The 16,177-nt window shown below is 43.1% G+C and overlaps 1 protein-coding gene across 5 annotated transcripts in view; it reads right to left on the bottom strand.

The window, feature by feature from the left end:
* tex9 (testis expressed 9) overlaps positions 1-15,915 on the bottom strand; it is a 98,626-nt gene extending 82,711 nt beyond the window's left edge. For 2 of the 5 annotated variants that reach the window (XM_059952535.1, XM_059952536.1), the window contains exons 1-5: positions 15,814-15,857; positions 14,240-14,390; positions 5,289-5,383; positions 5,089-5,152; positions 890-966 (exon numbers count right to left, since the gene is read on the bottom strand). In XM_059952535.1, the coding sequence (XP_059808518.1) occupies positions 890-966; positions 5,089-5,152; positions 5,289-5,383; positions 14,240-14,272 (269 nt within the window). In that variant the 5' untranslated portion in view covers positions 14,273-14,390; positions 15,814-15,857. Of the gene's footprint in view, positions 1-889; positions 967-5,088; positions 5,153-5,288; positions 5,384-14,239; positions 14,391-14,953; positions 15,090-15,813 lie in introns of all 5 variants that reach the window. The other 3 variants (XM_059952538.1, XM_059952539.1, XM_059952537.1) reach the window with 3 other exon arrangements.
* Positions 15,916-16,177: the final 262 nt, after the last annotated feature.

Here is a 16,177-nt window from a genome sequence, read left to right as displayed (position 1 = left end):
GTCAAAATGAATCCAAACTCAGGTTGGAGGAACAACACCTTATATCCCGGCTGGGTAGCCTCCAACCTGATGGCATGAACATTGATTTCTCTATCTTCCGTTAATGCCCCTCCTCCCCTTCTTACCCCATCCCTGACATATTTAGTTGTTTGCCTGTTCTCCTTCTCCCTCTGGTGCTCCCCCCCCCCCCACCACCTTTCTTTCTCCTGAGGCCTCCCGTCCCATGATCCTTTCCCTTCTCCAGCTCTGTATCATTTTCGCCAATCACCTTTCCAGCTCCTAGCTTCATCCCACCCCCTCCGGTCTACTCTTATCATTTTGCATTTCCCCCTCCCCCTCTACTTTCAAATCTCTTACTATCTTTCCTTTCGGTTAGTCCTGACGAAGGGTCTTGGCCCGAAACGTCAACAGCGCTTCTCCCTATAGATGCTGCCTGGCCTGTTGTGTTCTACCAGCATTTTGTGTGTGTTGTTGTTGTTCTTTTTGTTTATAGGCAAATACAAATTCAAGAAAACAATATTGAACTAATCCAATACCAAAATCAGCTTAAAATCAGAATACTGTGTACATTACAAACATGGACCAGTGTATTACAGCCAGAATTCTTTACAAGGCAAAGATAGGTGGGAATGCAAGTTTAAGGACGATAGGGAGTCTGTAAAGAGTATAGGAAGGTTATGTGAATGGGTGCACATTAGAAAGAAAAGACATAAAATAGGGAATTACAAATTTATTCACTTGGGTAGGTAAACTGTGAACAGGATACATAAATTATGAGATAACAAAATGTAATTTGACAAACAATTCTAGGTAATCTTGTACAAATTTATATATATATATCATAATATTCCTTCACAACAGTACATTTGTTCTTAAGTTAATTATGTACCTCAGATTTGCTTTGTCCAGTGGTCCCGTTGTTTCATACTGTGGTCTTGATTGAGACAGTATTTCCTCTTGTCCCTTCTAAACACACAAATTCAACTGGTGAGAGTGACTTAGAAAACTGTGGTTCATCATAACAGAAAAAAAACATAGAAATCTAATTCTAAACTTGAATGTTGAAAAAGTAGACAATAGATGAGATAATAAAATTCAATCTAAATCAAAATGATTTAAGTAAAAGAGAAATGGAAGTAGAACAGACAAGTTATTTCTAATTCAATCAAAGAATGTGGCTACGCAGACTGAACCCAAACCTAATTGCCCTTGAGAAGGTGGTGGTTAGCTGCCTTCTTGAACCACAACATTATTTGAGGTATGAGCATGCACACAATGATCTTGAGCAGGATGTTTCTGGATGTTGACGCAATGATGGTGAAGGAAGAACAATCCAAGTCAGTAATGTACTTAGAGGGCAACTTCCAGCTGGTAGAGGTGGTGGGCTTGGAACATGCTGTTTAAGGAGTCTTGGTGAGCTGATGCAGTGCATCCTGTAGATGGTACAGATTGCTGCCACTAACCATTGGTGGTGGAGTGACTAAGTTGTTGTGGATGGGGCTGTCTATCAGGTAGGCTATTGACTTGGATAGTGTTGAGTTTATGGAATATTGCTAAAGCTGTACTCATTTAGTCAAGTGGAGAATATTTTATTACATGGTGGATAGGCTCTGGGGAGATATTCATCACAGTGTTCCTAGTGTCTGACCGATACTTGTCATTTCAGGTCAATGGCAACCCCAAGGAGAATGACGGAGAGGAATTCAGTGATGGTAATCTCACCGAGTGTCAGGAGATGAAGGTAAGGCATAATAAATTTCTATTGAATAGGTTTTGAAGATAATATATTTCTCCTAATCTTGTCATGTAAAATACTAATTGCATTGATAGTGCTCTTCTGAAAATTTGCTCTGATCATCTGGCAGAATGATGCTTGTGATCACTTGGTCAAAATTCTGTGCAAACAACTTGGATCTTGTATGCCTTATTGGATAAGTTGAGGCCTTCCAGAACATTATTTACAAGGAATCTAATGTAAACTGCTGTCCCTACTTGAAGAACTGCTCTTTTGTTTTCTCCTCCCATCAGCCCCCACTACCCCCTTCCACCATAAACTGAAAATGCATTGCTTTATTTGTGGAGCTAAGATGTTGCCAGAGGGTGGCTTGTTCAAGCTCATCTGTGAAACAACTTAATTACCTTCCTTTAATGTCTCTTTTTCTCCTTTTTAAGATGGATGGGGTTCTGTTGGAGTCTGTGATCTATAGCTGCAACCAAACTGTGGTTCTTTACTGCAGTTCCTGTGCCCGGAGCTTACCGACGGGCTTTTTTCAATATCCCCAGGATGTGTGCCTTTCGGGTAAGGCTCTGCAGATGAACCGGTTCCATGCCAGTGTCACCGATTGAGGCATCACAGGAGAAATGGAACATTGCACTGCAACAGATCTGTGGTTGGGGGCCTCTGTATTCATTTTGAAGAGAGCAATATGCCAGCTTTTGAGTCAGAAAATTCATAATCAACAAGCTGTTGTGTTTTGTTGTTCTCCCCTCTCACTGTGGAAAAGGGGAGACACCTCCCTGCCTATTGTTAGGGACAGAAAGAGAGCCTGTGGCATGTTGAACTGTTGGGTGAACAATTAGCTTTTGTTGGATTGAAGATCATGATCTCTCTTGGGGGGAGGGGGGGGGAAGGTTGCTATTATTTGCGTGCTGGGTGCTGATGCTTCCCGCTGAAATAAGTGGAGGAGGGGAGGGAGGAAGTGTTGAAGCTTTGCTGCTGCTTGTACACAGGGGGTGGGGGCTTTGTGGTTCTACCATCTTTGGGGTTCTCCTACTTTCATGGATGTATGCGAACAGCAAGGTTTCAGATTGTACACTGTATACATTCTCTGATATTAAATGGAGCTACCAAAACATTTATTTGTGCTCTCTACCCAATCACTAACCACCAGCTGCTGCATCACTAACAGACACCTTCCCACCTCCCACATTTTCCTCCCTTCAGCTGACTCAATCCTCTCTTGGTTCAGCACCTCTATCCCTTGCAATGGAAAGTGGAGGAGGAAAGGCCTTTGTGCATACAAAGCCTGAAAGACTTGATTTTCTATAGGTGACACTTCAGATTTTGGGCACAGTGGAATTTTGATGCTGGAAACTTTGGAAAAAGCTAGCATAGGTCTCCCTTGTAGTGCTCCTTTGAAGCACCATTTTAGGGACATTAAAGTTCCTAGCCCAGAATGTTTAAAATTGGATTGTTCTCTCTGAAGCATGAGAGGCTGAGGATCAACTTGATAGAATTATGACTGGCGTGGGTACAGTTGGTAATCAATCTTTTTCCAAGAGCAGAAATCTCAAATACTAAAAGGCACAGATTGAAGTGAAATGTGAAAAGTTTATAACAAATTTAACCTTGCTAACATACAGTGAAGAAAAGGTAGTGAGGGCCAGGGAACTGAAAGCTGTTAAAATGGTGGAGAGCATGGAAGGTATCCTTGTTGTAGGTGGCAAGGGACTGGACAAAGTTCCATGTTCAAAGTCCTCAAATCTACAACACTGCTGAAATGATACTACTATAAAAGTCCAAAGAGAGCTCTGAACACATTGCCAGTCCTGATGGTGATTCAATTAATAAGCAAAGGTGATCACTTGCCTTTCCTGGCTGAGAATGGTTTTAAGGGCAGTGAGGGGAAAAGATCATGAATAAACTTGGCATTGCAAAAGGGATAGGGTAGGAAAACATTCAAAGCAGCAGACTTGCTTAAGTAGTCAGAAAACACTCAGGTTCCTCCACTGCTTCCAAGAAGTGCCAATAAGCTGCACAAACCAAAGAACACTGAGGCTGTCTACAAGAAGGGTCAGAGCCGCCTCTATTTCCTGAGGAGACTGAGGTCCTTTAACATCTGCCAGACGATGCTGAGGATGTTCTATGAGGCTGAGGTGGCCAGTGCTATCATGTTTGTTGTTGTGGGCTGGGGCAGCAAGCTGAGGGTAGCAGACACCAACAGAATCAACAAACTCATTCGTAAGGCCAGTGATGTTGTTGGGGGAGGAACTGGACTCTCTGACGGTGGTGTCTGAAAAGAGGATGCTGTCCAAGTTGCATGCCATCTTGGACAATGTCTCCCATCCACTCCATAATGTACTGGTTAGGCACAGGCGTACATTCAGCCAGAGACTCATTCCACTGAGATGCAACACTGAGCGTCATAGGAAGTCATTCCTGCCCGTGGCCATCAAACTTTACACCTCCTCCCTCAGAGTGTCAGACATCCTGAGCCAATAGGCTGGTCCTGGACTAATTTCCACTAGGCCTAATTTACTTATTATTATTTAATTATTTATGGTTTTATATTGCTATATTTCTACCTATTCTTGGTTGGTGCGACTGTAACAAAACCCAATTTCCCTCAGGATCAATAAAGTATGTCTGCCTGTCTGCCTGTCTGTCTGTCAAAATTCTGCACTCTCATAGTCATTGTCTACATTTAGCTGACAGGTATATCAAATGTTGGTAAACCCCTCTTGACATTTCAATCCCAAATTAACAAATGATTTAAATATATTTAATAACCCTGGCTCTCAAGCATGAGACAGGTTAAGACATCCAAACCATCACCAAAAAAGTGTTAGAAGATTTGCTGAAAGGGATCAGAATAAAATAACATAAAAGCTTCATTCTCCAGGGATTAAGATTACCTAGCCTTGCCACCATATAATGTTTTTAAGTATAGGTAATATAATGCACAGTTAAAAAGGCAAAAAGTATACTGTCTGTGAGATAAATAACTATTTGGAGGCACTATTTTACTAGTACATTTTAGCATGGCTCAAGTTCAATGGTATGAATATTAATTAGATATTAAGCAATTATTCCATAATCAAAACACACAATGCTGCAGATTCCTAATTAAAAATTTGCACTTCAATTAACTTTGAAGTCATACAAATCATAAACTGACAGCACTTTTCCATACTGCTCATTGTACATATTATTAAATCAATTAAAGACAGCATTAAGGCAACATCTAAACTCTGCATTAGTTCCTTTCCACTAAAACAGGAAAAAATTTCTGTGAAAGAAGAAAAAAATCCCTGTAACGACAGAACAGCAATTTGAAATATTATCCTTCACTTGTCAGCTAAACTCACCATAACTTCTTCAGCTTGCCGAACCAGTTCAGCTGTTTTTGCTTCCAGCTCTGCATTTAATTTCCTAATTACATATGAAATGTTACATTAAAATAATTTCATTTCTTACATAACACTGATTGCACATTCAAACTAAAGCAGAATTCAGACAATGAATTAGCACATATAGCATATAAATTAATGTGGAAAAATATTCGTACTTGTACTCTTCTTCTTTAGCAAGTAAATCTGGAGGAGCTTTCTTTCCTGAAGCTGATGGAAGGGAGCCAGGTCTACTGGAAAGAGCTTTCTTTGCCTGGATTTAAAAGAACCCAAAACCAATACAAAAAAAATCATTGAACTTCTTTTTGTATCAGTGGCGAAAAAAGAAATAAATTGATGAAACACAATCAGGAAAACCTGAACAAGTAATTATGAAACATGCTGTTAGGTTGAATCTATTACAACAAGCTGTAGTCTGGATATGTGAAACATAACACACCCTACTTACATACACTTCATGTTCATTCTACAGTGAAAGTCTGGTTAATCTCTGGCAGGCTCAGGATTTTGGTGGTGCTGGACAAGATGATATTCCAGACTATTGGATAGTTCTTTTTACACTCCAACACACCTTTAAATCATTTTTTTAAACAAAGATGTTACAAAGTGAACCTGTTGATAGAACATGTGAGAAAGAACAAGGGAGTGAGGGAACTGGGTCTGCAGCAAGTGGCCAGAAAATGAGCACACACATCCTCAACATGTGCAAAGGAACCAGAGACCCAGCAAGTAGATAGGACAGTAGAAAACACAAAGTACACTGCAGATGCTGTGTTCAAATCAACATGTACAAACAAGCTGGATGAACTCAGCATCCGTTAAAATGAGCAGTCAACGTTTCGGGCCGAGACCCTTCGTCAGGACTGAAGAAGGAGGGGGGGAGAGTGGAAGGTGCCAGGGGAAAAACCAATCAGAGGAAAGATCAAGGGGTGGGGGAGGGGAAGCAGGGAGGGGATAGGCAAGATAGGTGAAGAAGGATGTAAGGGGAAAGCACTATGGGTAGCAGAAGGTGGCAAAATCATGAGACAGCTGATAAGCAGCTGGAAGAGCAGGCAGAGTGAAAGTGGGATGGGGGAAGGGAGAGGGAGGGAATTACTGGAAGTTGGAGAATTCGATGTTCATACCAAGGGGCTGGAGACTACCCATACGGTATATGAGGTGTTGCTCCTCCAACCTGAGTGTGGCCTCGTCATGGCAGTAGAGGAGGCCATGTATGGACATATCCGAATAGGAATGTGAAGCAGAGTTGAAGTGGGTGACTACCTTACATCCCCTTACATTCCTTCACCTCTCCTGCCTATCCCCTCCCCACCCCTTGATCTTTCCTGATTGGTTTTTCACCTGGCATCTTCCACTCTCTCCCCACCTTCTTTATAGAGCCCCACCCCCTCCTTCTTTGGTCTTGACGAAGGGTCTCGGCCAAAAACGTTGACTGCTCGTTTCAACAGATGCTGCATGACCTGCTGAGTTCATCCAGCTTGTTTGTACGTGTTGATGGGATGGTAGAAACCTAAGTCCCAATTAATGGGCAGAGAGGGCAAGATCTTGGACCTTTGTGAGGATGTGTTTCATGGGAACCTAGGACCCAGAAAGTGGACAGGAATAGTGCCAAATATCACCTGGTGAGTCAGATGACAAGCCATTGGAATTTCCAAGTGGTCAAATGGATTATCAGAGTGCTGTCATGTATCCAGTGCTCCAGACACAGCTCCTCTACACTGGTGAGACTTGATGTAAATTGGGAGATTGCTTTGTCAAGCACCTCTGTTCCATCTGCCAAAACCAGAATTTCCCAGTGTCCAACTATTTTAATTCCTATCATTCCAGTTCCAACATGGTCTCCTCTTTTCTGACTATGAGGCCATTCTCAGAGTGGAGGAGCAACACCATATATTCCATCTAGATAGCTTCCAACCTGATGACATGAACATCAATTTTCTCCTTCCAGCAATTTTTCTCCCTCCCCCTTCCCTTCCCAATCTGGCTTCTTACCTCTTGTCACCCACCTATCAGATCTCCTTGGTGCCTCACCTTGTCACCCACCTATCAGACCTCCTTGGTACCTCTCCTTCTCTTTCTCCCATGCTCCATTCTACTCTCCCATCAGGTTCCTTCCTTTGCAGCCCTTTACTTTTTCTACCTATCACCTTTTAGCTTGTCCTTCTTCCCCTACCCCTACCTTTTCATTCTACTGGCCTCCCCATTCCTTTCCAGTCCTGATTAAGGGTCTCAGTCCCAAACATGAACTTTCCATAAGTTCATTTCCTATTCATTCACAGAGATGCTGCCCACAGCACTTTGTGTGCATTTATCATGAGTTTTACCATATTCAATAAAAGTATATTTATCGCCTCTGCATTTAGAGAGTGGTGCACTGCTGGAGGTGCAAACTTTCAAACAGGGTGTTTTGAAAATGATTAGGTAGGTTCCTTGCAGAGTCCCACCAAAATTCTTTCTCAACTTAATTATCTTTGCTGCCACTACCGTTCATCATCAGTTTTCTTATAACAGTGCTAACTTTCATTCATGCAATGCCTTTTCGGTACAAAGCATTCCACAAATGTTAATTTTTTAAAAAAACACATTAGATGATATTACAGCAGATGAAAATAAAACTTGGTCAAAAGTGGGTTTTAGGGAGTGACATAAAAAAGAATTGGAAAAAATGAGAGGCAGAAGTACTTTGGAGAGAATTCCAGAGTACAAGGCCTTAACAACTCATGGCACCGCTTTCAGCAATGAAGTGATTAAATTGAAGCTTGAAAATTGGAAGAATGCTGATACCTTAGAGGTAACTGACATAGAAATTATAAGGAATGAAGCAGCTGAAGATAATAAGGGTGTAGCCAACAAAGTAATAACCATGTGATGTTTGTTTATTGGGAGCAAGGTAGACCAGAAAGCGCAGGAGTGATGGAAAAACCTGAAATAGGAGCAGATGTAGGTGACTCATCTATCTTGATACAACTTTCCTGCCCTATCCACATATCTACTGTATTTATGTATCTCAATTTTGAATTCAATTATTCAGTAAGCCTCAACAACAATCCAGGATACAGAATTTCAGAGATTCCCCATGGTCTGAGTGAAGAAATCTTTCCCCATTTCACTCTTAAATGGCCAGCCTCTATCTACATCCTGAGATAATAAAGCCCAGTTCTGGACTCCACAGGAAGAGAAAATATTCTTTCTGTAGTCACCCTGCCTGGCTCTTTAAGAAGTTTGTATGCTTCAACTAGGTCACCCCTCATCCTTCTAAATTGTGCAGAGGGCTTGTAGAACATAGAGCAATGCAGCACATAAACAGGCCCTTCGGCCCAGAATGTTGCAGTGAACTAATATTCTGGTCGGCTTAATACCATTTACCCATTATTCATGAATCTTTGCTGTGCTTCCTCCAAAACTAGAAAACAAGTACAGTATCTTATTTAGAAACCAAAACAAAAAGTGTACACATTATCCCAGGTGACTTTCATCAGGGCCCTATATAATTATTAGAAAACATTTTCTTGTATTCAAGCCTCTTCCATTGCCTGCTGCATCTATAATTCAATGAAAATTACGAGGCAGACAGCAGAGTTTTGGATTACCTTTATTGGGAAAAAAGAGGCCATCCAAAACTGCAATAAACAGTTAAGTATTGAGGTAACAAAAGCATGAATGAGACCTTCAGCAAAAGAGCTGAGGCACAACAAAAAATTCAAATAGAAATGAACTGTCTGTCTTCGTGATGGCATGTATATAATGAACTGAAGTTCATCTTAGGTGAAATATGATACTACTGTTGCAAACAATCTAATTGAACTTTCTTACAATTGCCAGGAAGATAAAGGGGGGGGGGGTCGGGGGGTCAATAGCTGGAGACTGAAGTTTGTGTCAGGTTTAAGTTTCAAGAGTATTTCAATGAATGCAAACCACTTTAGAAGTATAATTATTATCAAAGTACGAATACAAGTATGTACAACCTTGAGATTCGCCTCCTTACAGGCAGCCACAGAACAAAGAAAATCAATAGAAAGAACCCTTTAAAAAAACGACCATCAAACACCCAAGGTGCAGAAGAAAAAAAACCATGCAAACAATAAAACTAAGCAAATGACATTCAGAACGGAAATTCACGAAAGTGAATCCACAGCCATGAAGCCCGTTGGGGCCCATTAATTACAGGCCAAAAGTTGATTCAAGAGAGTACAATAAATATTTTTTATATGGTCTTGCTTAATGACCCAACATTATGACATAAGTGTGACTATTCACCAAAAATAAGTGCCATTGTTATGGAAGAAAATAACCTCAGTATTTTCTGGTCTTTATCAGCCCGGGTTTGTCTTTATTTTGTTGAAATTTAATCTGCGTAAGTCCCAGCTATCATAGTGACAAATCTACATTGATCAAATGACAGTGAATAAAAAACCTAATAAACATTAACCCATAAACACAAGTGATTTTGCAGATGCTCAAAATCCAGAGCAACACACATAAAAGCCTAGTGGAACTCAGCAGGTCAAGTAGGATCTATGGTAATGAATAAACAGTTGATGTTTCAGACCGAGACCCCTCATCGGGCCAGGAAAAGAAGGGGAAAGGTGCCAGAATAAGAAGATGGGGGGATTGGAAGGAGTATAAACTGGAATGTAATAGGTGAAGCCAGCTAGCTGTGAAAGGGGGATGGAAGTAAGAAGCTAGGAGGTAATAGGTGGAAAAGGTAAACAGCTAGACAAAAAGGAATCTGATAGGAGAGGAGACTGGACCATTGGAAAAAGGAAAGGAGTACAGAAAGGAAGGGGGGTGATAGGCAGGTGCAGAGAAGAGAAGAGGGGGCCAGAGGGGGAAATTAAAGATGAGGGAAGAGGGAGGTGAAATTACCAGAGGATGGAGAAATTGATGTTCATGCCATCAGGTCAGGATGCAACTGAGACAGAATATGAGATGATGCTCCTCCAACCTGAAAGCGGCCTCATCATGGCAGTAGAGAAGGGCATAGAGCAACATATCAGAATGGGAATGGGGATTGGAGTGAAAGTGTTTGGCCACCAGGAAATCCTGATTTTTGAGAATGGAGCAAAGGTGTTCAACAAAGGGCCCTGAATGGAGGCAAGGGAGGAGGAGAATGGGCAGGTGTAGCACTTCTTCCACTTGCAGGGTTAAGTGCCAGTAGGGAGATTAGGTGGGAATTATGGAGGGAGTGATCCCTGTGGAAATCTGAAAGCACAAAGGAGGTAAAGAGGTGTTTGAAGAAGGCAGAAGTTGTGGAGAATGATGTGTTGGATGTGAAGGCTCATGGAGTGGTAGGTGATGACAAGATAAATCCTGTTGTATCAATTAAGGGATCCCTGTTATCCTGTCCCTCTATCCCAGTTAAGTTGGCAGGAAAATGAAGTGGATGTTCAGATGGTGGAAGGGAACTGGTAGGGTCTAATGTCGAAAAAGAAGCGGAGAGCTTTAAGGTCTTCTCGAGGGGAAATAGAACTGTAAAGGGATTTGTACACAGCCTTATCAGGGGCATCAACAGAGCTTTACGAAAAGGTATTTCTCACAGGTCTGTGGCAATTATTTAAAAAGAGAGCTTCGCGGGTGTACGTCCATTGTACGGGGCCTATCAGTATAGAAGAGATAAGCAGAGCAGCCATTGTCAGGAGTAGGCCAGTGGCGAGACTAGAAGCGACAGGCTTTGGATCAAAAGAAGCTTCAGCTCTATGTAAGGCACCTGTTAAGGTTTCCTTTTAGTTTTTTTTCCTCTCTTACTGTACTATTTAAATAGCTGTGTTGTATTCTTCGTGCCAGATGTTGGAGAACTGGAAGACCCAGAGTATCCCAAGGAACTACATCTGTGTGAAGTGCATCCGGCTGCAGCTCCTTGAAGACCATGTTAGGGATCTGGAACAACAACTGGATGACCTCTGGCTTGTATGGGAGAGTGAGGAAATAATTGATCAAAGTTACAGGGAAGTAGTCACCCCAGTGTTGCAGGAGATGAGTAGCTAGGTGACTGTCAGGAGAAATGGAAATAGGCAGTTAGAGCACAGCACATCTGTGGTCATTCCCCTCCTTAATTAGTATATCACTTTGAATACTTTTGTGGGGGATGACCTCCCAGGAGAATGCCATGGCAACCGAGTTACAGGCACCAAGCATTTGGCCGTGAAGCAAAAGGGAGAGAGAGAAGGGAGTGGTAGTGATAGGGAGCTCAATAGTGAGGGAACAGGCAGGAGATTCTGTGGACGTGAACGGGACACCCGGATGGTATGTTGCCTCCCAGTTGCCAGCGCCAAGGACATCTCAGATCACATTCCCAACATTTTGCAGAGGGAGGGAGAGCAGCCAGATGTCTTGATACATATTGGTACCAATGACATAGGGAAAAAAAGCAAAGAGGTCCTGAAAAGAGAATTTAGAGAGCTAAATAGAAAGCTGAGAAGCAGAGCCTCCTGCTGGATTGCAACCTGTGACATGCGCCAGTGAGGGCAGAAACAGGCAGATAAGTGCGTGGTTGAGAAGCTGGTGCAAGGCACGGGGCTTCAGGTTCTTGGATCACTGGGATCTCTTCTGGGGGAGGTATGAACTGTTCAAAAATGACAGGTTGGACTTGAACCCCAGGGAGAACAATATTCTTGCGGGCAAGTTTGTTAGAGCTGTTGGGGAGGGTTTAAACTAATTTGGCAGGGAGGTGAGAACCAGAGTGAAAGGACTAAGGATAAGACAGATGGTAAAAAAGTCAAGATAGCATGCAGTCAGACTGTCAGAAAGGGCAGCCAGGTGATGGGACTTAATTGCAGACAACAGGCTGAGTATCAAAACATTAGGGATGCAAAATCAGAAAGGATAGCAAATACAATACTCAAGGTGTTGTATCTAAATGCGCATAGTACAAGAAATAAGGAGGATGATCTTGTTGCACTACTACAGATTGCCAAGTATGATGTTGTAGCCATAACTGAATGGTGGCTGAAGGATGGTTGTAGTTGGGAGCTGAATGTGCAAGGTTATACATTATATCGGAGTGATAAGAAGGTAGGCAGAGGGGGTGGAGTGGCTCTACTAGCAAAGAACGGCATCAAAACAGTAGAAAGATGTGACATAGGATTGGAAGACATTGTGGGTTGAGTTAAGAAACTGCAAGGGTAAAAGGAAATTGATGGCTGGGAGGTGGACCACAGGTTACAACAGGAAATAGAAAAGGCCTGTCAAAAGGGCAAAGTTATGGTAGTCATGGGAGATTTTAACATGCAGGTCAATTGGAAAAATCAGGTTGGTAATGGATGTCAAAAGAGTGAGTTTGTTGAATGCCTGAGAGATGCCTTTTTAGAGCAGTTTGTCATTGAGCCTACTTAATCAGCTACACTGGATTGAGTGTAATGTAATGAACCGAAGGCGATTAGGGAGCCAAAGGTAAAAGAACCCTTAGAAACCAGTGATCACAATATGATTGTGTTCAACTTGAAATTTAATAGGGAGAAACTAAGGTCTAATGTAGCGGTATTTCAGTGGAGTGAGGGAAATTACAGTTGTATGAGAGAGGAGTTGGCCAAAATAAACTGGAAGGAGATGCTGGCAGGGATGTCTGCAGAGCAGCAATGGCATGTGTTGCTGGGAAAAATGAGGAAGGCGCAGGACATTTGTATTCCAAAAATGAAGAAATATGTACTCAAACAGTAAAATAAGATCAACAATGGCAAACAAGGGAGGTCAAAGCTATTGCAGAAGCAAAAGAAAGGGCATACAACAAAGCAAAAATTAGTGGCACAATAGAGGATTTGGAAGTTTTTCAAAATGTAGAGAGCAACCAAAAAAACTTATTGAAGAGGAAAGATGAAACAGGAAAGCAAGCTAGCAAATAATATCAAAGTGGATAGTAAAAACTTTTTCAAGTACGTTAAAAATAAAAGAGAAATGAGAGTGGATATAGGACCACGAGAAAATGAGGCAGGAGAAGTAATAGAGTACAAGGAGATGGTTGATAAACTAACTGAGTATCCTGCAAGTCTTCACTGTAGTAGATACTAGTAGAACGCCTGATGTTGTAATGTGTGAAGGAAGAGAAGTGGATGCAGTTAGTATTACAATAGAGGTGTTCAAAAAGCTGAAAGATGTAAAGGTACAAAAGTCACCAGATGAACTGCACCCTGGGGTTCTGAAAGAGGTAGTGCTGGAGATTGTGGTGGCATTAGAAATGATCCGGCAGTCCCGGGGTTGGGGAGCATGCTGCCAGACTACTGGAAATTTGCAAACGTCACCCCACTCTTTGAGAAAGGAGGAAGGCAGCAGAAAGGAAATTATAAACCAGTTAGCCTGACTTCATTTCAGGAAAATGTTAGGGTCAATTGTTAAGGATGAGGTGACAGAGTACTTGGTGACACAGGACAAGATAGTACAAAGTCCACATGGCTTCCTTCAGGGAAAATCCTGCCCGACAAACCTGTTGGAATTTTTTGAGGAGGTTACAGCAAGGATAAAGGGGATGCAGTGGATATTGTATATTTGTACTTTCAAAGGGCCTTTGACAAGGTGCCACATGAGACTGCTTACCAAGGTGAGAGCCCATGGTATTATAGGGAAATTACTAACATGGTTAGATCATTGGCTGATTGGTAGGAGGCAGTGAGTGGGAATAAAAGGATCCTTTTCTGGTTGGCTGCCAGTGACTAGTGGTGTTCTGCAAGGGTCAGTGTTGGGACCACTTGTTTTTATGCTGTATATAAATGATTTTGATGATGGAATAGATGGCTTTGTTGCCAAGTTAGCAGATGATATGAAGCTTGGTGGAAGGGCAGGTAGTGTTGAGGATACATGTCGGATGCAGAAGGACAAGACAGATTAGGAGAATGGGCAAGAAAGTGGCAAATGAAATACAATGTTGGAAAATGCATGGTCATGCACTTTGGTAGTAGAAATAAATGTGCTGACTATTTTCTAAACAGGGAGAAAATCCAAAAAATCTGGGATGCAGAAGGACTTGGAGGTCCTTGTGCAGAACACCCTATAGGTTAACTTGCAGGTTGAGTCGGTGGTGAGGGAGGCAAATGCCATGTTAACATTCATTTCAAGAGGTCTAGAATACAAGAGCAGGGATGTGATGCTGAAGCTTTATAAGGCACTGGTGAGGCCTCACCTTGAGTATTGTGAACAGTTCAGGGCCGCTCATCTTAGAAAAGATGTGCTGGCATTGGAGAGAGTCCAGAGGAGGTTCACAAGGATGATTCCAGGAATTAAATGGTTATCATATGAGGAACTCTTGATGGCTCTGGGTCCATACTTGAATTCTGGAATTCAGAAGGATGGGGGGGTGGGGGAAGAGAATCACATTGAAACCTTTCGAATGTTGAAAGGCCTAGACAGAGTAGATGTGGAAAGGATGTTTCCCATGGTGAGAGTGTCTAGGACAAGAGGGAACAGCCTCAGGATAGAGGGCTGCCCTTTCGAAACAGAGACGCAGAGAAATTTCTTTAGCCAAAGGGTGGTTAATTTGTGGAATTTATTGCCACATGCAGCTGAGGAGGCCAGTTCATGAGGCAGAGCTTGGTAAGTTCTTAATTGGATATGGCATCAAAGGATATGGGGAGAAGGCCAGAAACTGTGGTTGAGGAGGGGAAAAAAAGGATCAGGCATGATTGAATGAAGGAGCAGACGATGGGTCAGATGGCCTAATTCTGATCCTATGTCTTATGGACATCCATGGTGAAACTGAGGTGATCAGGACAAAAGTATTGGAAGTTGTGGAAAACAAGATCATGTGAAGTATTGCAGATATAGGTGGGAAGTGACTAAACCAGGGGGAATAAAATGGAGATGAGGTACACAGACTAGGCAGAAACAATGGGCCTACCTGGACAGTCAAGTTTGTGATTCTTGAGAAGGATATAAGAAACTATGCAGTTGGTGCCAGTAGATAGGAGATCTCCAGGGTTGATGAAGTTGGTGATGGTGACTCAGACAATTTCTTGATGGCCCTGAGTGAGGTCCTTTTCAAAGAACAAGTAAGAGAAAGTGTCTGGCCTCTGTAAGCTAGAGGTCAGTCTGCCAGACTACAACAGTCTGCGGCTCTGATGGTGAGGCTTCCATTGATGCAGAGAGGGTGAAAGGCAGTGCGTTCGGAGGAGGTAAGGGAAGAGGAGTGCTGGTCGAGGTCTTGAAGTCTCGTCGGCAATTAGAGATGAAAAGACACAGGGGAGGCAGAAAACCGGAGCGGGGTGTCCAAGACCAGGAGGAGTGTTGGAGATGCGAGAGGAGGGCATGGGTGCAGGTTGGGGAATCGGTGCCAAAGAAGAGGCGGTGGGCGAGAGGGATGGGAAGTGTTGGTGGCGTCGAGAAGAGGGGAGAGTGGAGGTGTTCAGGGAAGGTGGGGTGGGAGGAAGAACGAGGCTCCGATGACCCAAAGGTGACGAGGGAACCTGGCAGTCCCGGGGTTGGGGAGTAGTGGAAAGGGAAGCGGGGCCAATTTTAACCCATGTTTAGCCGGTGCTCAGATGGAAATCTTAGCCCCAGAAGGTTGAAGTCCATGAATTTAAATCACGGAAAGTTACATATTTAATAAGCATCAAAGCCCATGTCCCCTCGGGCCTGGGGTTAGGCCCCTGTGCAGCTCCACTCCCCCTGCTCCAGTAAAAGGCAGGACACACCAGCGAGTGACCCAGTTTCGGGAAGTGACTCCCGGAGAAGCCCCACTGTCCCCACCCCGCTCCTCACCGAGCCCACCGGACGCCGCCGACTCTCCATGGCGTCTCCGTCGTCTGGTTTCCAGGGGGACGCGCTACAGAAACGTCGCGAGATTTGCAGGAGGCGGGAGGATCGCCCGCTGACCAATGAGCTGTGGCGGAGACCTGACGTCATAGATAGTCAGACCGATTTGAGAACAAAACCTGTCGGGTTTTAGAGTAGAGGGGTCCACGGGCGATGCTTGTGTGCGCATTTCAGTAAGACCATGGCCGATCCCCTTCCTCATGTCCTATCAACATCTATAATCTGACCGATTTGAGAACAAAACCTGTCGGGTTTTGGAGTAGAGGGGTCCACGGGCGATGCTTGTGTGCGCATTTCAGTAAGACCATGG

This window comes from Hypanus sabinus, chromosome 28, assembly GCF_030144855.1.
Source record: "Hypanus sabinus isolate sHypSab1 chromosome 28, sHypSab1.hap1, whole genome shotgun sequence".
Classification (NCBI taxonomy): Eukaryota; Metazoa; Chordata; class Chondrichthyes; order Myliobatiformes; family Dasyatidae; genus Hypanus; species Hypanus sabinus.
This window is presented reverse-complemented; position numbering and strand designations above follow the sequence as displayed.